Source organism: Xylona heveae (genome assembly GCF_001619985.1).
Source record: "Xylona heveae TC161 unplaced genomic scaffold L228scaffold_2, whole genome shotgun sequence".
In the NCBI taxonomy this organism is placed as follows: domain Eukaryota; kingdom Fungi; phylum Ascomycota; class Xylonomycetes; order Xylonales; family Xylonaceae; genus Xylona; species Xylona heveae.
This window is the reverse complement of record NW_017264194.1, coordinates 2319513-2333908: the sequence shown is the minus strand read 5'-3', so window position 1 is coordinate 2333908 and position 14396 is coordinate 2319513. Positions and strand designations below refer to the sequence as shown.

Here is a 14396-nt window from a genome sequence, read left to right as displayed (position 1 = left end):
GAAGAGACGTGCGTCTACCGATACGATAATTCGACACTGTGACAGCAAGAATCGTCGTGTATCTGCTCTTTCGGCTCAAGCTGTCAGAAACACAACGTTTGACCTTGGGCTTCGCTGCTGTCAGTCCCTCCTTGGGGTAGTACCAAGGGAAAGCAAACACATCTTGTGCTCAACTCATTCTCAAGATAATACTCGAGTTTGATCATCTCTTTACCTCTAATAACATCAGGTATCATCACAATTTCCTTCTCCGCCTCGTCTTGGATTTCCCTCGCTTTCCCTACAACCGGGGATCAGGAGCCGCGGGGCAGACACAGTCAATACGCTGCAAGTCTTGCCCAATCCAGATAACTCTATCTCCTTCCTTCTTCCTTCGTCTCTCCCTCTTCTACCTTTCGCTCTTCTGTGCAAGTACTCCATCTCAGTCCTGCACAAATTACCTATCATCGCTCTTTCTCGAAGCCCATAACGACTACGACTCCGCTTTCCATTTTCCTCTTATTACCAATGGTTCCTCAACTGATGATCAGTCTTTTGTTCTAGTCATTGCAATTCCCTGACGTCTCCTCAGTCCGATCGTCACGACAACGGGACCGAGCGAGGAGGAGAGGACCCTCGAAACGAGACGAAGAGCGAGACGAGGCCGATCGCGCGCCAATTGGGGAAAGCTTCCCGCTCTCTCAAACGAAGCACAACCCACCTCACAACCAACCCACGCAACGTCTCGACCTAACTCTCCCCCATCATCACCCTCCACCCAAATTTCTTCCGTCAACCTCAAAAATTTCGAGGGTAAACATCCACACTCATCCTGCTCTGAGGTTGTTCGACCCCACTCTGCCTCTGCGCCGCGCGAGCGCTCTTCTTTCCTCCTTGGTCTTTTCTTTTTTTCACCTTTGGACCCTCATCTCCTTCCCATCTTCGGCCGCGCCAAGCTGCGACAATCACTGTCTCGGATCGCGAAAATCACCGCTGTCAATTTCGCGACCATGGCGTCTCCGGCCACAGCCTCTCCCGTTTCTGTCAACGGCAGTGCTCCTAATGGTGCTTCGTCCAATACATCTGCAGACTCTTCTACGAACACGGGCGGTAGACCGCAATTAAAGTCAACCTCGAGCGGCCGATCTCTCGATGCCAATCGACGACAGGCACCCAGCCCAATGGAAGCTACGCAGCGGTGAGTTCTCTTCCTCTTTTAGTTTTCTTCTCGCCAACGCCCACCAAAAATGAGCCGTGCACGAATCATCGATAAAAGGCACATGTCACAGTCTGCCATCACAGGCCTGGCTGCTGTGCACTATTCTATAGACATCGATTCCCGATGGACTCATCTTGAAAGCTAATTGAAATGCAATAGAAAATCGCCCGCTCCAAAGGCCTGGGCACAGGGCACGACGAACCCCATTACACAGCGTCCCTCGAACTTCAATACTTCGAATGGCAACGCAGCCCAAAATAAGCCTGCTAACCCACCTAAGACTTCAAACGCCGTTTCAAAGGAAACGAACACACCAGAGAAACATGCCAATGATAGACTAGTCTATCTGCTGGCCAACTTTATGGTAAGTGGAGAAATCTTGCCAACAAGGCCCATGTCGCGTCGACATCCAAGGCCACTCAACAATTGGAGTTGTTGGCCACACAATGCATTTTTTGTGTAACTGGCGCGCTCCCACATACAGAAACGCTAACGATGAGTGTCTGTAGGGTCTGCAATCGGTCATCACCGTCAAAAGCGGCGATAAATTTTCCGGCATATTTTCGGGCGCTTCCCTTGATACGAACGAATCCGCTTACGTCTTGAAGATGGTCAAGCAAATTGGTTTCGCTAATAACGATCGTGTAAATGGCGCCACCGAGCATGACACTTACATTGGCTCTGGCGCAGATTTCTCAATGACGTTTGAAATCAAGGATGTCATTGATCTTGCTGTCGAGGAGGTCAACTTCCATGAATCTCGTCCTAAACCCTCCAGCCGTGAGTGCCCTTTATTCGAACTCTAAACTGTTTAAAGATCTAGAATCTAATTGCTTCGAGCTCCAGGCGCTGGCTTTAGAACAGATACAGATATCTCTAGCGGCTTCGCTGCTCGCGAAAGGACTCTTCAACGCTGGGAGCCTTCTGCCGATAGCGAAGTGGATATGTCCCTCGAGTCCACTACTGGTGCTGCAGGCTGGGATCAGTTTGAGGCCAACAAGCGCCTCTACGGTCTCGAAAGTGATTACGATGAAACCATGTACACCACAAGCATTAATCGAAACAGCCCATTATATCACCAGCGAGCCGCCCACGCAGAGAGAATCGCTCAAGAAATTGAATCTGGAAATACCACCAATGCGCACGTCGCTGAAGAGCGGGGCATTAAATTGCCCGACAGCGGTCTCTCTGAGGAAGACAAGTGAGTATTCAGGAAGGCACACCGATAGAGTTTTTATCTCTGACAAGAGCAACAGATATAGTGGTGTTCAACGAGGCGCGGCCGAGTTTCCTCCGCTCACTTCTGGTAGACCAAACAAATATACTCCTCCTGCAAAGCGGCCCCCTACAGGTCAACCCACTGTTCCCGGCGCTCCAGTGGACCCTGCCATTATTTCGTCCCAGATATCTCGTGCTAGTTCTGCCGCTGCAGCAAAGAAGCCCGCAGAATTCAAGGCGACAGAGAACAAACCAGCTTCCCCGGCGACGATTCCAGGGGCTACTCAGCAAACTGTTGTTGCTCCTGCTGATACTGACAAGCTTGGTGAAAAGCCTGCCGAGAAAGCAGCGGAAAAGCAGGCCGACAAACCAACGGAAGATACGACTGAAGCTGCAGCCACGGCATCTGTTCCAACAAAGGAGGCTGATTCCACAGCGGCATTGCCGTCAAAGCCAGTTCAATCCATCAAGACGCCAGAACTGGTTGCTCCCACAAGCGGCAAGCCGGGTGCACCCTCCGTCCCAGCAGTAGCGAACCGAACAGGCCCGGAAAATGCAACTGCAAATGTGGAGACTGAATTGTTGGATTCCTTCAAGCAGTTTGCCAACTCTGAAAAGATGCGCGTGCAGGAGCGCAAACGCAACCAGGCGTCGCATGACAAGGCCATCAAAATTAACGACCTCATGAAATTCTCAAAGAACTTCAAACTTATGACCCCTGTCCCCAAGGATCTGGTCCCAATCCTCGCAAAAGATAAGATGAAGCAAGAGGAGATCATGCTCAAGGCACAAAAGGCCGCGGAAGAAGCCAAAGCTGCTGCGCCAAAGTCCCCGGCCAAGGCTATGCTTGTTGGCGGCGCTGAATCAAAGCCGACGCAACAGCGACCAGTTTCTACCGCCAGATACGACCCCGGAACCAGCGCACCAATGTCGCCCGCCGATCGTCAAGCTCAACTGCGAGGACGATCAGCCTTCTCACAGGCGTCATTTAACAACCATCATGGGCCCAGAAATGATCGAGCTTTGCCTGCACAGAATATCCCTAGCCTGTCTCCCCGTGGACCTGCCTTGAGCCAGCGTCTTGCAAACATTCAACAGCAGAATCGCGCAGGAGCCCCGCATTCAAACGTTCCATCGCCTATGCCGATTCAAGAAGGCCGACTGCCACCTACTGGACCGGCAATGGCCTCTACACCCGGTCTTCCCCACCCGCTCAAGAACGCATCTATGGCGCCTCCGGGTGGTGCTGCCAGCACCAAGTTCAATGTGAAAGCGCTTGAGTTCAAACCGAATCCCGCCGCTACTTCCTTTACTCCTGGCCGACACTCGAGTATTTCCTCTAGCCCTAAAGCCGCACCTAGCGCAGCTCGACCTACCCCACGCGTTTCTTCCCCTGCCACCTTTTTTGGAAACAAGAAGCCGCTTCCATCATCCGAGCGCCCTTCGATCAGCAATGCGTTTAATCCAATCAAGCGCATGAAGACGGAGGCCGAGGCTGAGAAGAAGGATTTCTCGTCCAACGGAGGCATCAAACACGCTTACGCCACTCCTCCAACCTGGACTGTGACCAAGGAAAATGAAAACAAGACGTACCTCGACATGTTTGAAAAGGTCACTTTTGTTCCTCACACCACGTCCCCCGCACACGTGCCTCCCATGAACGCGCAGTTGCCTCACCAGCATCAATTGCCGTTCCACCTACAACAGGGTGCCCCGGGCCTCCCGCCAACGCAACTTCCTCTCCAAGGGCCGGTGCATCCGCCTCATTTCCCGGCTGCCGGCCCTCACCACTTTGACGATCATCGTATGCATCCGTCGAGTTCTGCTTCTTCGGTCTTTCCTTCTCCTCGCCTTCAGCAGATAAATATGGCATATCCTTCGCCCATGCCCCAGCCCGCCCAACTTGCCGCCTACGGGCAGCCAATGCCACAGTATGCTATGGCTCCTGCGGGCCCTCAGTTGGCGCACCTTAGACAGTACCCAGGAGCCCCACAGTTTGTTAACGCCCCTGGTGCGCACCTTGGGGCTCCGATGATGGTTCATCAGCCAACGGCTCCGTTCATGGGCATGCCCCAGGGAATGGGAGTGCCCATCGCGCCACAAATGGCCATGTATTCACCCAGTCAAGGTCACGCTTACGCTCAGCATGCTGGGCCCCCGCCACCGCCCCCTGGATCAAACGGTTACCCAAGTCCGGGACGGGGCGCTCCCATGATGATACACCAAGGATCTCAACCCGGACAAGCACCTCAGCAGATGATGTGGATGAGCCCCGGCCACCAGGCGCAACCAGTGTTTGCGCCGCAACAACCCGGTCAGAGTAAGTCTGCTTCCCAACGTCGGTAATTTTTCCTTTAAAAATAAAGGCCACTCAGCAATTGACAAAAAGCGACTCAAAAGTGGCGCCGATGAGGGCAGCATATCCACCGCCTCAACAACCGCCATTTGGAACCAACCCGCACCAACCGCAACAACTACCACCGCAGCCCCATAGGGCTGGACCCAACGGAACATACGCTCAGCCCATGCCTCCTCACCAAGTCGCACAACCGCCTCCATCTGTTGCAGCCGCTTCTCACGCACCAGAAACAACGGGAGAGGAAAGCAAATGATACCGGCCGCTGGACTAATTCGTCGTTTCCTGTCCTGTCCGAGCTCTCTGATTTGTGCTTCAATTAGAGACGCTGCAGTGCAGCCCTGTATTATTATTCCTCATTATCATCTCCCTTACTCTTGCAATCATTTGCATTACATCGAATGCATATAGCATGGTGCTGGCTGCTTTTTGCTACGGATCCAGTTTTCAAAGAAGGGGCGCATATGGATTGCTTTGAGCCGTCTACAGTTGTTGTCGCTGCATGGCTTTTCTTTTGCACGGGTTGGCTCTTTCTTCGATTCATCCTCTTACCGTTTAGCGATTTGGCGTTGTGGTGCAGTTTGGTTGGAAAATCCTTCGACGTATTCAACATTTTCCTATAAATCACGATATCCGGGTCTCATTTGTCGACAAAGCCAACTCGGTGGCGACGTAATGAGCGACGGCAGCCTGGATAGCGCGGGGGGGTCCAGTGGATATCAATTGCATATTATGGATGGCAACTGAGGTTGGAGGTTGGACATCAGCTTCTAACATTGGGGGAGACGATGGACTCTGGAGCGTGGGATGGAAGAGTTGCTATCGTTGCTATTACATCATGGTACCTTTTATAGTACTTGTTAATGGCACCGTTTGTATAGAATAGCTCTCCATGGCACCGTTTTATAGCTACTCTTTTGCTACATATATTGAATCCACGTCACATTTGACCAGCATACACGTTGTCGTTTGTATTGCATGAAAGATCCCTTGTCGCTAAGAGATGGGTCTATAAGGCCCCACGGAAGACATGTAAGATTGTGATAACTTGTCTTTTCTTGGGCGCAGTGGTAGATTTACATTGTGAGACCACAAAGGATTGATTGTTCGGGGGGTAAATACTAAAGACATGGAAATGCGAGGAAGTATCAGAGCTATCGGATGTGATCTTGAGAAGCGCGGAGGGATCTAAGGAGAAAAAAGTAAGATGCGGTAGAGTGGTGCGAAGAAGGGAATCGGATAAGTATAGGTAGGTTTAACAGGATATAGGATCTCTTTTATAGAGAATTGAAAATTGAAAATTGAGCAAGTGAACAAGTCTGATATGATGCTAGACGAAAGAGGGGGGAAATGGTTGGACGGACCGAGATAACGACTAAAAAGGAGGAAGAAGGGAGGGAGCTGGACTAGGCGGCTAAACAGAAATGGTTTGATGCAAAAAGTTATGACGACCCATTACTATTCTTTCTAAAAGAAACTTTTTCGACGGCGACGTTTTCCACGCCGTTGGCGTCTTTGCGGAGTTGATATACGTAGAGAACGAGGACGTTTCCTTGGACCTAGATGATGTAAAATTACCACGGTTAGTATCAATGCGGCTACCACACAATGGTTTCTTAGGTACGACATTGCATCCATAGACCCCTTTGCAGATCTTGAAGAAGAGAGGAATAGAAAAATCGAAAAAGAAAAGAAAAAGAAAAAGAAAAAAGAAAGGGAAAACGAAGAGAAGAGAACAAAAAAGAAGACGTACATCCATGAGACAAAAGCTAGGCGTGGGCTCCTCTCCGTCGGCCCACCATCCTGTGCTCAGCGCACCTGTCGCACTACCAGGGTTCACAAAGAACTTGCCCTCCAGCTCATACGCCTCGAACCGATGCGTGCCGCCCCAGAGCAGCACATCGACATCCATCTGCCGCGCGGCAATCAACAAGCTGTCCGCATCGCCCGGCGGAACGATCGTGTGGCCATGGGTAAATCCAATCCGTAGCGATCCGTGCGTGACGACCTTTGAGACAGCCAGGTTCGGAGAGTCAACGTCAAAGTCACCCCGTACGATTTGCAGGTCTGGGGCAATGCCGCGCAGGAATTCGAATGTCTCTTTGTCTGTCAGGTTGCCCAGACATAGAATCTGGCCGATTTTGCCGGGACTCAGGAGTTTTTGAAACTAATGAAAAGGGAATATTGTGAGTAGGATTCTTTTTGAGAATAAGGTGATGAATTTGTATGCTTGGAAGTACCTTTTGAGGAATGGCCTAATTGAATTGGAAGAACATTGTTAGCTTCATAACGGTAGGTGACCAGAGAGGGGGGAATGAGCTTACTGGTGCGCGATCAGGAATGAATAAGTCCCCCAGAACTAGAACGAGCCGTGATGCCATCGCGATAGAGTGAATGGTATAATGAAATTACAAATATAAAGAGCGGACAGCGCCGGTTGCAGTGGGCTTGTTGACTTGTCGTTGAAGCTTTTTGGAGGTCGGCGATATGTGTGATATCAGCTCCCAAACCCGCGTTTGCCATGTCGTACTACGGTAGGTACCGTTTGTAGCGATAGTCATGCTAAAATTAAGTTACTTTAACCCCGCGAAATTGGCTGGGGAGGCGAGTCGCTTGGGAAATACATGTTGACGTTAACCTAAGTTGCCTCTTCTGCCAAAAGAGACATGTTAGTCGTTATTGTGCAGAGAGGGTCTACATGACTGATATTGAATTCGATTCCTAATGGCGCTGGTCCAATGGTGGAGTTGGTTGTTACCTTTTTCTGTCATTGCCATCAGGCCATCTGTTCCGTTCTCGCAAGTCACTTCTCCATTTCACTGAGGAGGAAAACAGCGACACGGATGATCAGAAAAATTACGAGAAGATGGCCGGGAATGACGGAAGGACCGACTCTCTCCGGTATTCAGCAGTGATAGCATCATCTTCGTGACTCGAAGATTCTAGACTTCAATCTCACCTGGTCCTTGTCCAAGGTTCAATCGAACCTCATTCCCTCTTGACTTGGATGTCAGACAACGTCTAGGAGATCGAATTTAGATGGTAAGTTTAATTTTATTTCCTCGATTGATTCATGCTAATTGTAAGATTTTAGGCAGAATCCAACCATCTTCTCTCTCCTCCTGAGGCTGAACGCCGAGAACTCCGGAATCTCCGCCCGCGCCCCCAATCAATAGTACTCTTGCTTACAGAAGAGACTTCATCTACACGTTCATCTTGTGGCAATTCCCGTCGACCGAGAAACAGAAAGCCGCAGAAGTAGCAATTTGTTGGGGCAGTCCGATGTATATAATGGATGGAGGCACCGTGGAGCAATTTAACCGAATTTTTGCAAACAAATGTGTGTTTACCTCAGAGCTGCATAAGTCGCTGCAAGATCATTTCCTCCGTTACCGTCAGGTATGTCAACAATTTTATTTCCTCGTCTTCTCTTGGTTACGAGTTTTCAAGAAATGATTTAACTAAAGTGTAGACAGCAGTTTTAAGAAATCTATTCTACGGTGGCTATTGGGGTTTCCTTACCGGCTCCGGAGGAAACTACTTTCTCCCAGATGCCAACGGCGAATAGGGGGGACGAGCCTGGGTATATGTCTTGCTCACAATCTTCTGCGTTGTCTCCATCGGGCTTGAAATACGCGGAGCATATCAAGCCAGACGCGCAATCACTGAACGGCCTACGATGGAGGGGCCCCAGTAAATGAGATGTTTATATTTTTTTGTGTTTGGTTTATACTACTTTTTCACTTGTAGCCGGCACAGCAAGGTTCTGCTGAGGCGGGAAACATGGTGATGTTAGCACATAGTTATGGCACATCTAATGGCAAATACCTCATCAATGCAGGCTTCATGGCATATCCAAGCAATCTAGTACTGCCAATTGAGATTGAGTAGATGCAGAAACCAGTCAGCTTTGATCTTTGCAGCAAGGACATTGTAATCAAGCCTCTGCAATTGAACAAATCAAGCAGATAATAGAGCAACAGAGTGGAGAAGTAAAAGTCTATTATAGTGCTAGTCATGGATTCAGTATTCGTGCAGACCTTGTCCTGTTGGACGCCCAAAAACGGGCAAATGAATGCCGGAAACAGGCTCTGCATTGGTTTAACAGGCATTTCCAGGGCCTTTATTAAGGGCTTAGACATATAGTCGTATAGTTGTCTGAATTTTGCTGTAGGAAGGTTATAGAAACTGGATAAACTGTAGTCTTTGCTGATAATCACGATAATCACTAATGTAATCATCGGTCCGAGGCGATCTCCGTAGTCTCCACTTAGGCCGCTGTGGTCCGATAATTGTCCACCGCGACTGCATTACCTCTATTGTTCTCGCACAATTCAACTCTCTCTCTCTCTCTCTCTTCCATCAATCTTTCGTTCTTTTCTTTCTGTTGGGCGTATTGACAACTTGAGGAAGTTGTTGTTATTCATATAGGTACGAACCCAGAAGCCGTGCGCCAGAGGACATATGAAACTAATTTCTACAAGACTAGAGACGCATAAACATTGCATCGGCATCTTCGGAGATAGACACCGAAGCGCTCGCCCATCCCGTCGCGTTACTTTGTATCAATTGCTCCAGCATTGAGCGATCCTGACAAAATTCCCTGTTCCCGAACTTTCCAGGAAAGGAGTACCAAGTTCGGAAACGCAGTCCGACTAGCTCTGGGATTCCTGACCCCCTTTGGCCTAAACCCTACCTTAAGCTTAACCTCGGCCGCGCGACTGCCCCGCGGCTGAAACCGCAACTGTGGCTCCCTCACGCCCCGCCTCCAGGCTGGGCCTGATCTCCAGGCATTTTGATCAGGGCCCAGTCATAGAGCTAAACACACCTTTCTCTGCTGAGAGACAGCACTCGCGAGAGGAGGAATTTGACAGCGCTCCTGACCTGCTTCCACCTTCAGATTATCCAGCCCCCGCCCGAGGCCAAGTACTATCACAAGCGGATTCACCTCTGATAGAACAAGCGCAACAGCAAGAGGAGCAGCAGCAGCAGCAGCAGGAGCAGGCGACACTTGAGAATCAAATCAAGACACGTAAAGACGAGAAGATGGAGGACCAACAGAGCAACCAAGCGCCTCACGCAGCGCTGTTGATCCCAGGACCAATCGAGTTCGACGATGCCGTTCTACAAGCTATGAGCCACTTTAGGTATTGTCGCCATTTCACATGGGAACCCCCCACCCCTCTTCCCACTTTCCTTTCTATACCAATTGCCAAGGACGGTTCTCTGACATCACATCTCTCTCCTCCGCAGTGAAAGCCATGTTGGGGCTCCGTTTGTTTCCGTCTTTGGCGAGACCCTTTCCATGCTGCGGAAGCTCTTTCAGACGACCAACCCAGCTTCTCAGCCCTTTGTTGTGTCTGGCTCTGGTACCCTGGGATGGGACATGGTTGCAGCCAACTTAGCAGAGCCCGGCGACGACGTGCTAGTGCTCCACTCCGGTTACTTTGCCGACTCTTTCGCCGACTGTTTTGGTGTTTACGACGTCAATGCTACACAGTTGAAGGCACCAATTGGCGACCGCCCTCAGCTGGCTGAGATCGAAAAGGCCCTGCAGGAGAAGAAATACAAGCTCATTACCATTACACACGTAGATACCTCTACTGGCGTACTCAGCGACGTGAAGGGCGTGGCTGAGCTCGTCCATCGTGTATCCCCCGAAACGCTGATTGTCGTGGACGGTGTATGCAGCGTTGGCTGCGAGGAGATTCGTTTCGACGAATGGGGACTCGATGTCATCTTAACAGCGAGTCAAAAGGCAATTGGATGCCCAGCAGGTCTGAGCATCCTGATGACTTCTGGCCGCGCCATTGAGACGTTCAAAACACGAAAGACGCCACCTGGATCGTATTTTGGATCGTTTAAGAATTGGCTACCTAGTATGCGTTCACCCTCACCAAATTTTTTTAGTGCATAAGGTATAGATCTGACGCCTATTTTCTCCTACCTAGTCATGCAAAATTATGAAGCCAAGAAGCCGTCGTACTTTGCTACTCCTTCGCCCCAATTGATCCGGGCGCTACACACATCACTCTCTCAGATCCTCTCTCGGCCACTCGAGGATCGGTTCGCCGTACACGCAGCCACTTCCCAACGCATCAAGAAAGCCATTTCGGAGCTTGGTCTCAAACAACTCGCAGAAAAGCCTGAGAACCAAGCAAATGGCATGACGGCAATCTACTTGCCCGAGGGCATCCCCGCGCCGCTGGTCCTCGGCGCTCTTCTTAAGCAGGGCGTCATTTTCGCAGGTGGTCTGCACAAGGCCATTGCACCAAAGTATATCCGCTTTGGACACATGGGTGTCAGTGTAGTAAGTTTTGTCGTACCCGTTCTAGTCTCATCCTTTCTATTTTCATTTCAAATTTTTTCAATTTTTTTTATTATATTTCCTTTTGCATATTCGTTCTTATGGTGCCTGGATCATCAAGGCTGACACATGTACGCATCCACAGACGGACCCTAAGAGGAACGATATTGACAAGGCAATTCACGGCCTGAAAGTCGCATTGAATGATGCAGGATGGCGACCAGCTCAGACCGAACCTGTATAAGACAGTATAACATGAGCCGGGTGATCCCGTGAATAGGGAGAGTCATGGTTATCCTGGGTTTCAATTCGCAAGAAAAGCCAGTTATACATAATAATATTGATGATTCATATATGTATAAAAGAATTATGACTTGATCTCGTGTAAATCATACCTCTTACATCTTTAAATCCATGATTAATTGAGTAAGTGTCAAACATAAACGTGCCAAGCAGTGATTAAAAGTATACGAAGAATGATTTTTATACAAATGCCTGCTTTTTCTACCCTTTCCGCTTCGAGAAAAGGATAACTGAACCTTATACTATGCTGCGCCAGAGGAAATTGAAATGCATATAGTTAACGCCCCCATCCCATGACTTATAATATAGCACAATTGTACAATGAGAATAACCTCATCAAACACAATATCAACAGCATCGCACGATATTAAACCCCATCACACAAATCAAATGCACATAACATGCAAGACCAAAAAGCATCATACAAAATCAAACGTATCTCCGCCCTTTTCTCGCACCATACTCGCGACTCTCTTGGTGCCCACGATCCTTTCCAGGCGCAAGGTATCCCATTTCGAAAAGGCCACTCTGACACTAGCCTCGGCAGTATCGACTCTGCCCTCGGCAACACTCGCACCGATATATGCGCCGGCGACTTCTCTATAGAACAAGGGGTTATCAGGGGGCGCGTAGAAGACGACCTTATTGACGCCGCGCAAATGGAATCGTCGGAAATGGTGGGCGCGTTCAGAGTACAAGAGGACCGAGTGTCTGCCGCTCAGAAAGTGGCTGCGGGCCCGCGCGACGTCGCGCACGGGGGTGTATTCGGAAATGGAACCAAAGGAGATATGCGACGTGGTGGGGGAGGTGGCGAAGAAGTTGCGCACGCGGACAAAGTCGAGATAACTGGGGATGAAAACGAGCATGCCTAGCCCTCCACCGCTACCGCCTTGTGCGCCTTCACGACGGGAGGTAGAGGAAGAGGATGATGCAAGTCTGGCCTGGCGCGCAATGGAAGGGACAATGGCGGTGGAAAAGTATTCGAAGCGCGCGTCGGGATCGGTGGCGGGGGATTTAGAATCGAAGCGGGAAAAGGTTTGTTTGATGGAGAGACCGTTGAGATCGAGCGTGGTAGTGCCGGGGGCGTCGTAGTCCCTGGTGATTTTGAGTTTGCCGCCAATGTTCAGCATGTTGTGGTTGAAAATGGAGTTGAGTTCGGGGGTGTTGAAGGGGGAACAGAGGATGGTTTGGCGGAAATGTTTGGCGTGGCCGTCGAGATAGAAGTTGCGCACGCGGCTGAAGTCGCAGCCGTGCGCTTCCTTGGGTTGGAGGTTCATGTGTGCGAGGACGTGTTCGACGTGTTCCCAGTTTTGCATCAGTAGGCCGTCGGCCTGGTCGATGATGGCGAGCTCGATCGAGGACAGGAAATCGAAGTCTTGCTTCTTGGACCCTTCGGCGCCAATGGCCATGCGCAGGCCCAGCGGACTCGCGAAGATGATGTCCGAGTTGTAGAATTGCGAAAAGTATTTGATCGTCTTGCGCGTGAATTTGAGTCCCAGCCGGAACATGTCGTCGTCGTTGCCCTCGAAGAGTTCGCGGAAATCGGCGGGCCGGTCGGCGGAGAATGTGTCTTCGGATTGCACGTAGCTGTCTTGGAACCGTTTACGGTTTTCTTGCTGCTCGGGAGAACAGAGTTGGACAATGGTTTCAACGAAGCGCACGCAGGATTGCCGTGTGGGTAGGATCATGAGGACTTTGGGCCGGGTGAAGCCCTGGTCGCGCAGTTCTAGTTCTTCGGAGTCGGAGACTTTGGCTAGGCGCGCGTTGTTCTTGATAACGCGGTCGCGGGTCCTGGGTGAAGGAGGTATGTTAGTTGCGGATGGAGTAGAGTGAAAAGAGGGTGGGAGGTCTTACTTGAAGATGAGATCTAATGCGTGAAGGCAACTGAGCTTGCGTAGTGTCTCGGCATTTTCGACGGAGCGTGCGCAAAAGAAGATATCTTGGTAATTGAAGATGTGAGAGGCTAGAGCTTGCTCCAAAGCACCAAATCCAGGGAATGCTTCCTGTGCAGTATGTTGTAGTCGTTTTTTGATCTATGTAGCGTTTTAGTATGGAGGTCTGTGGAGGTCTGGAGGACAGATGAGAGGGTTGGTTTACCTTGAGATCTTTCGTACTTGATATTCTCGATCTGGACGCCGTCGACGGGCCGTCCGTTGAGGGCGAATACAATACAGATCGTCCCACATTATTGTAGTACCCCTTTTCCGTTTTCCATTTATTTTCGGAAATGGATTTGATCTTTGCTGCGACATCCTTTTCTTGCCAGTTTGTAAAGTGTACTTCGTACGAATCCGAAGCTGCGAGAGTAAGCAAATCTTCCGCACTGTCTCCCATGTGACGACCTACCATCATCTTCGTCGTCTATCTCTGCTGCTTCCTCAGCGATCGATGCCTCGTCTCCTGCCTCCTCGGGCTCGTCAACCTGATCCACGTCGGCTTCTTCGTCGTCGCTTGGTTCTTCGTCCGGTTTGGCCTTCTTGCTCTCTGCTGGTTCGGCAGTCAACCCATCAGTCTCTTCCGCTTTCCTCTTCTTGTTCTCTGGTTTCTTTGGCTTATTCGCATTCAACGATTGTATGAGAGCATTATAAGGACGAATCGCATTCTTATCGGCCTCTTCGTCGTCACTGGAGTCCTCGGAGAGCAGTTCCTCCTGCTCTTCTTCACTCTCACTAGGCTCTTCTTCATACTCTTCAGGTCCCTCAGAGTCACTATATCATGAATTAACAGTTGCTCATCTGATTTTAATTGAATTTCCATCCTTACGACTCCAACTTCTCCTCTACTCGAGAGGTATGAAAGGTAAGCTGTCGGCCACCTCGGCCTCGTCCCCGACCACGAGGTGCGCCGCGCCCACGCCCACGCCCACCACCTCGACCTCGACCTCGACCACCTCTAGGTCCCATTTGCAACAATCTTTCAATTGAAAAAATTTCAAGACTTGAGAAATTCAAGTGGTAATGGATCGACTGGGCTGAATGTTTTGGCACAAAAAAAAACATCGTGAGGCTCTGCAT

The 14396-nt window shown here is 50.1% G+C and overlaps 4 protein-coding genes across 4 annotated transcripts; 2 read left to right on the top strand and 2 right to left on the bottom strand.

Moving 5' to 3' along the window:
- Positions 1-989: 989 nt before the first annotated feature.
- On the top strand, positions 990-5028 carry L228DRAFT_266030 (hypothetical protein; the record flags this gene model as incomplete). The annotated part of the gene is made up of 6 exons (XM_018334798.1): positions 990-1177; positions 1358-1562; positions 1708-1978; positions 2045-2399; positions 2455-4736; positions 4817-5028. The coding sequence occupies 6 exons, from the start codon at positions 990-992 to the stop codon at positions 5026-5028; spliced, it is 3513 nt and encodes a 1170-aa protein (XP_018191120.1).
- Positions 5029-5817: 789 nt separating this feature from the next.
- On the bottom strand, positions 5818-7283 carry L228DRAFT_280797 (retrograde transporter). Its single transcript, XM_018335826.1, has 4 exons — positions 7097-7283; positions 7013-7027; positions 6526-6939; positions 5818-6331 (listed from the first exon to the last, which is right to left on the bottom strand). Exons 1-4 carry the CDS (start codon positions 7151-7153, stop codon positions 6215-6217), a joined length of 603 nt encoding a protein of 200 aa, XP_018191119.1. The 5' UTR covers positions 7154-7283; the 3' UTR covers positions 5818-6214.
- Positions 7284-9806: 2523 nt separating this feature from the next.
- L228DRAFT_244426 (alanine--glyoxylate aminotransferas-like protein) lies at positions 9807-11301 on the top strand. Its single transcript, XM_018331923.1, has 2 exons — positions 9807-10651; positions 10724-11301. Exons 1-2 carry the CDS (start codon positions 10078-10080, stop codon positions 11203-11205), a joined length of 1056 nt encoding a protein of 351 aa, XP_018191118.1. The 5' UTR covers positions 9807-10077; the 3' UTR covers positions 11206-11301.
- Positions 11302-11801: 500 nt separating this feature from the next.
- On the bottom strand, positions 11802-14285 carry L228DRAFT_236643 (DUF1253-domain-containing protein; the record flags this gene model as incomplete). The annotated part of the gene is made up of 5 exons (XM_018330849.1): positions 11802-13173; positions 13237-13415; positions 13480-13679; positions 13729-14090; positions 14146-14285. The coding sequence occupies 5 exons, from the start codon at positions 14283-14285 to the stop codon at positions 11802-11804; spliced, it is 2253 nt and encodes a 750-aa protein (XP_018191117.1).
- Between the last annotated feature and the right edge of the window lie 111 nt (positions 14286-14396).

Bases quoted from the DNA above. Each gene is read 5' to 3' on its own strand.
- L228DRAFT_280797 (XM_018335826.1), bottom strand. From the start codon at position 7,153: ATGGCATCACGGCTCGTTCTAGTTCTGGGGGACTTATTCATTCCTGAT. The intron at 6,332-6,525 runs GTACGTCTTCTT...TACATCATCTAG, and splicing joins CTAGCTTTTGTCTCATGGAT to GTCCAAGGAAACGTCCTCGT.
- L228DRAFT_244426 (XM_018331923.1), top strand. From the start codon at position 10,078: ATGCTGCGGAAGCTCTTTCAGACGACCAACCCAGCTTCTCAGCCCTTT. The intron at 10,652-10,723 runs GTATGCGTTCAC...TCTCCTACCTAG, and splicing joins GTTTAAGAATTGGCTACCTA to TCATGCAAAATTATGAAGCC.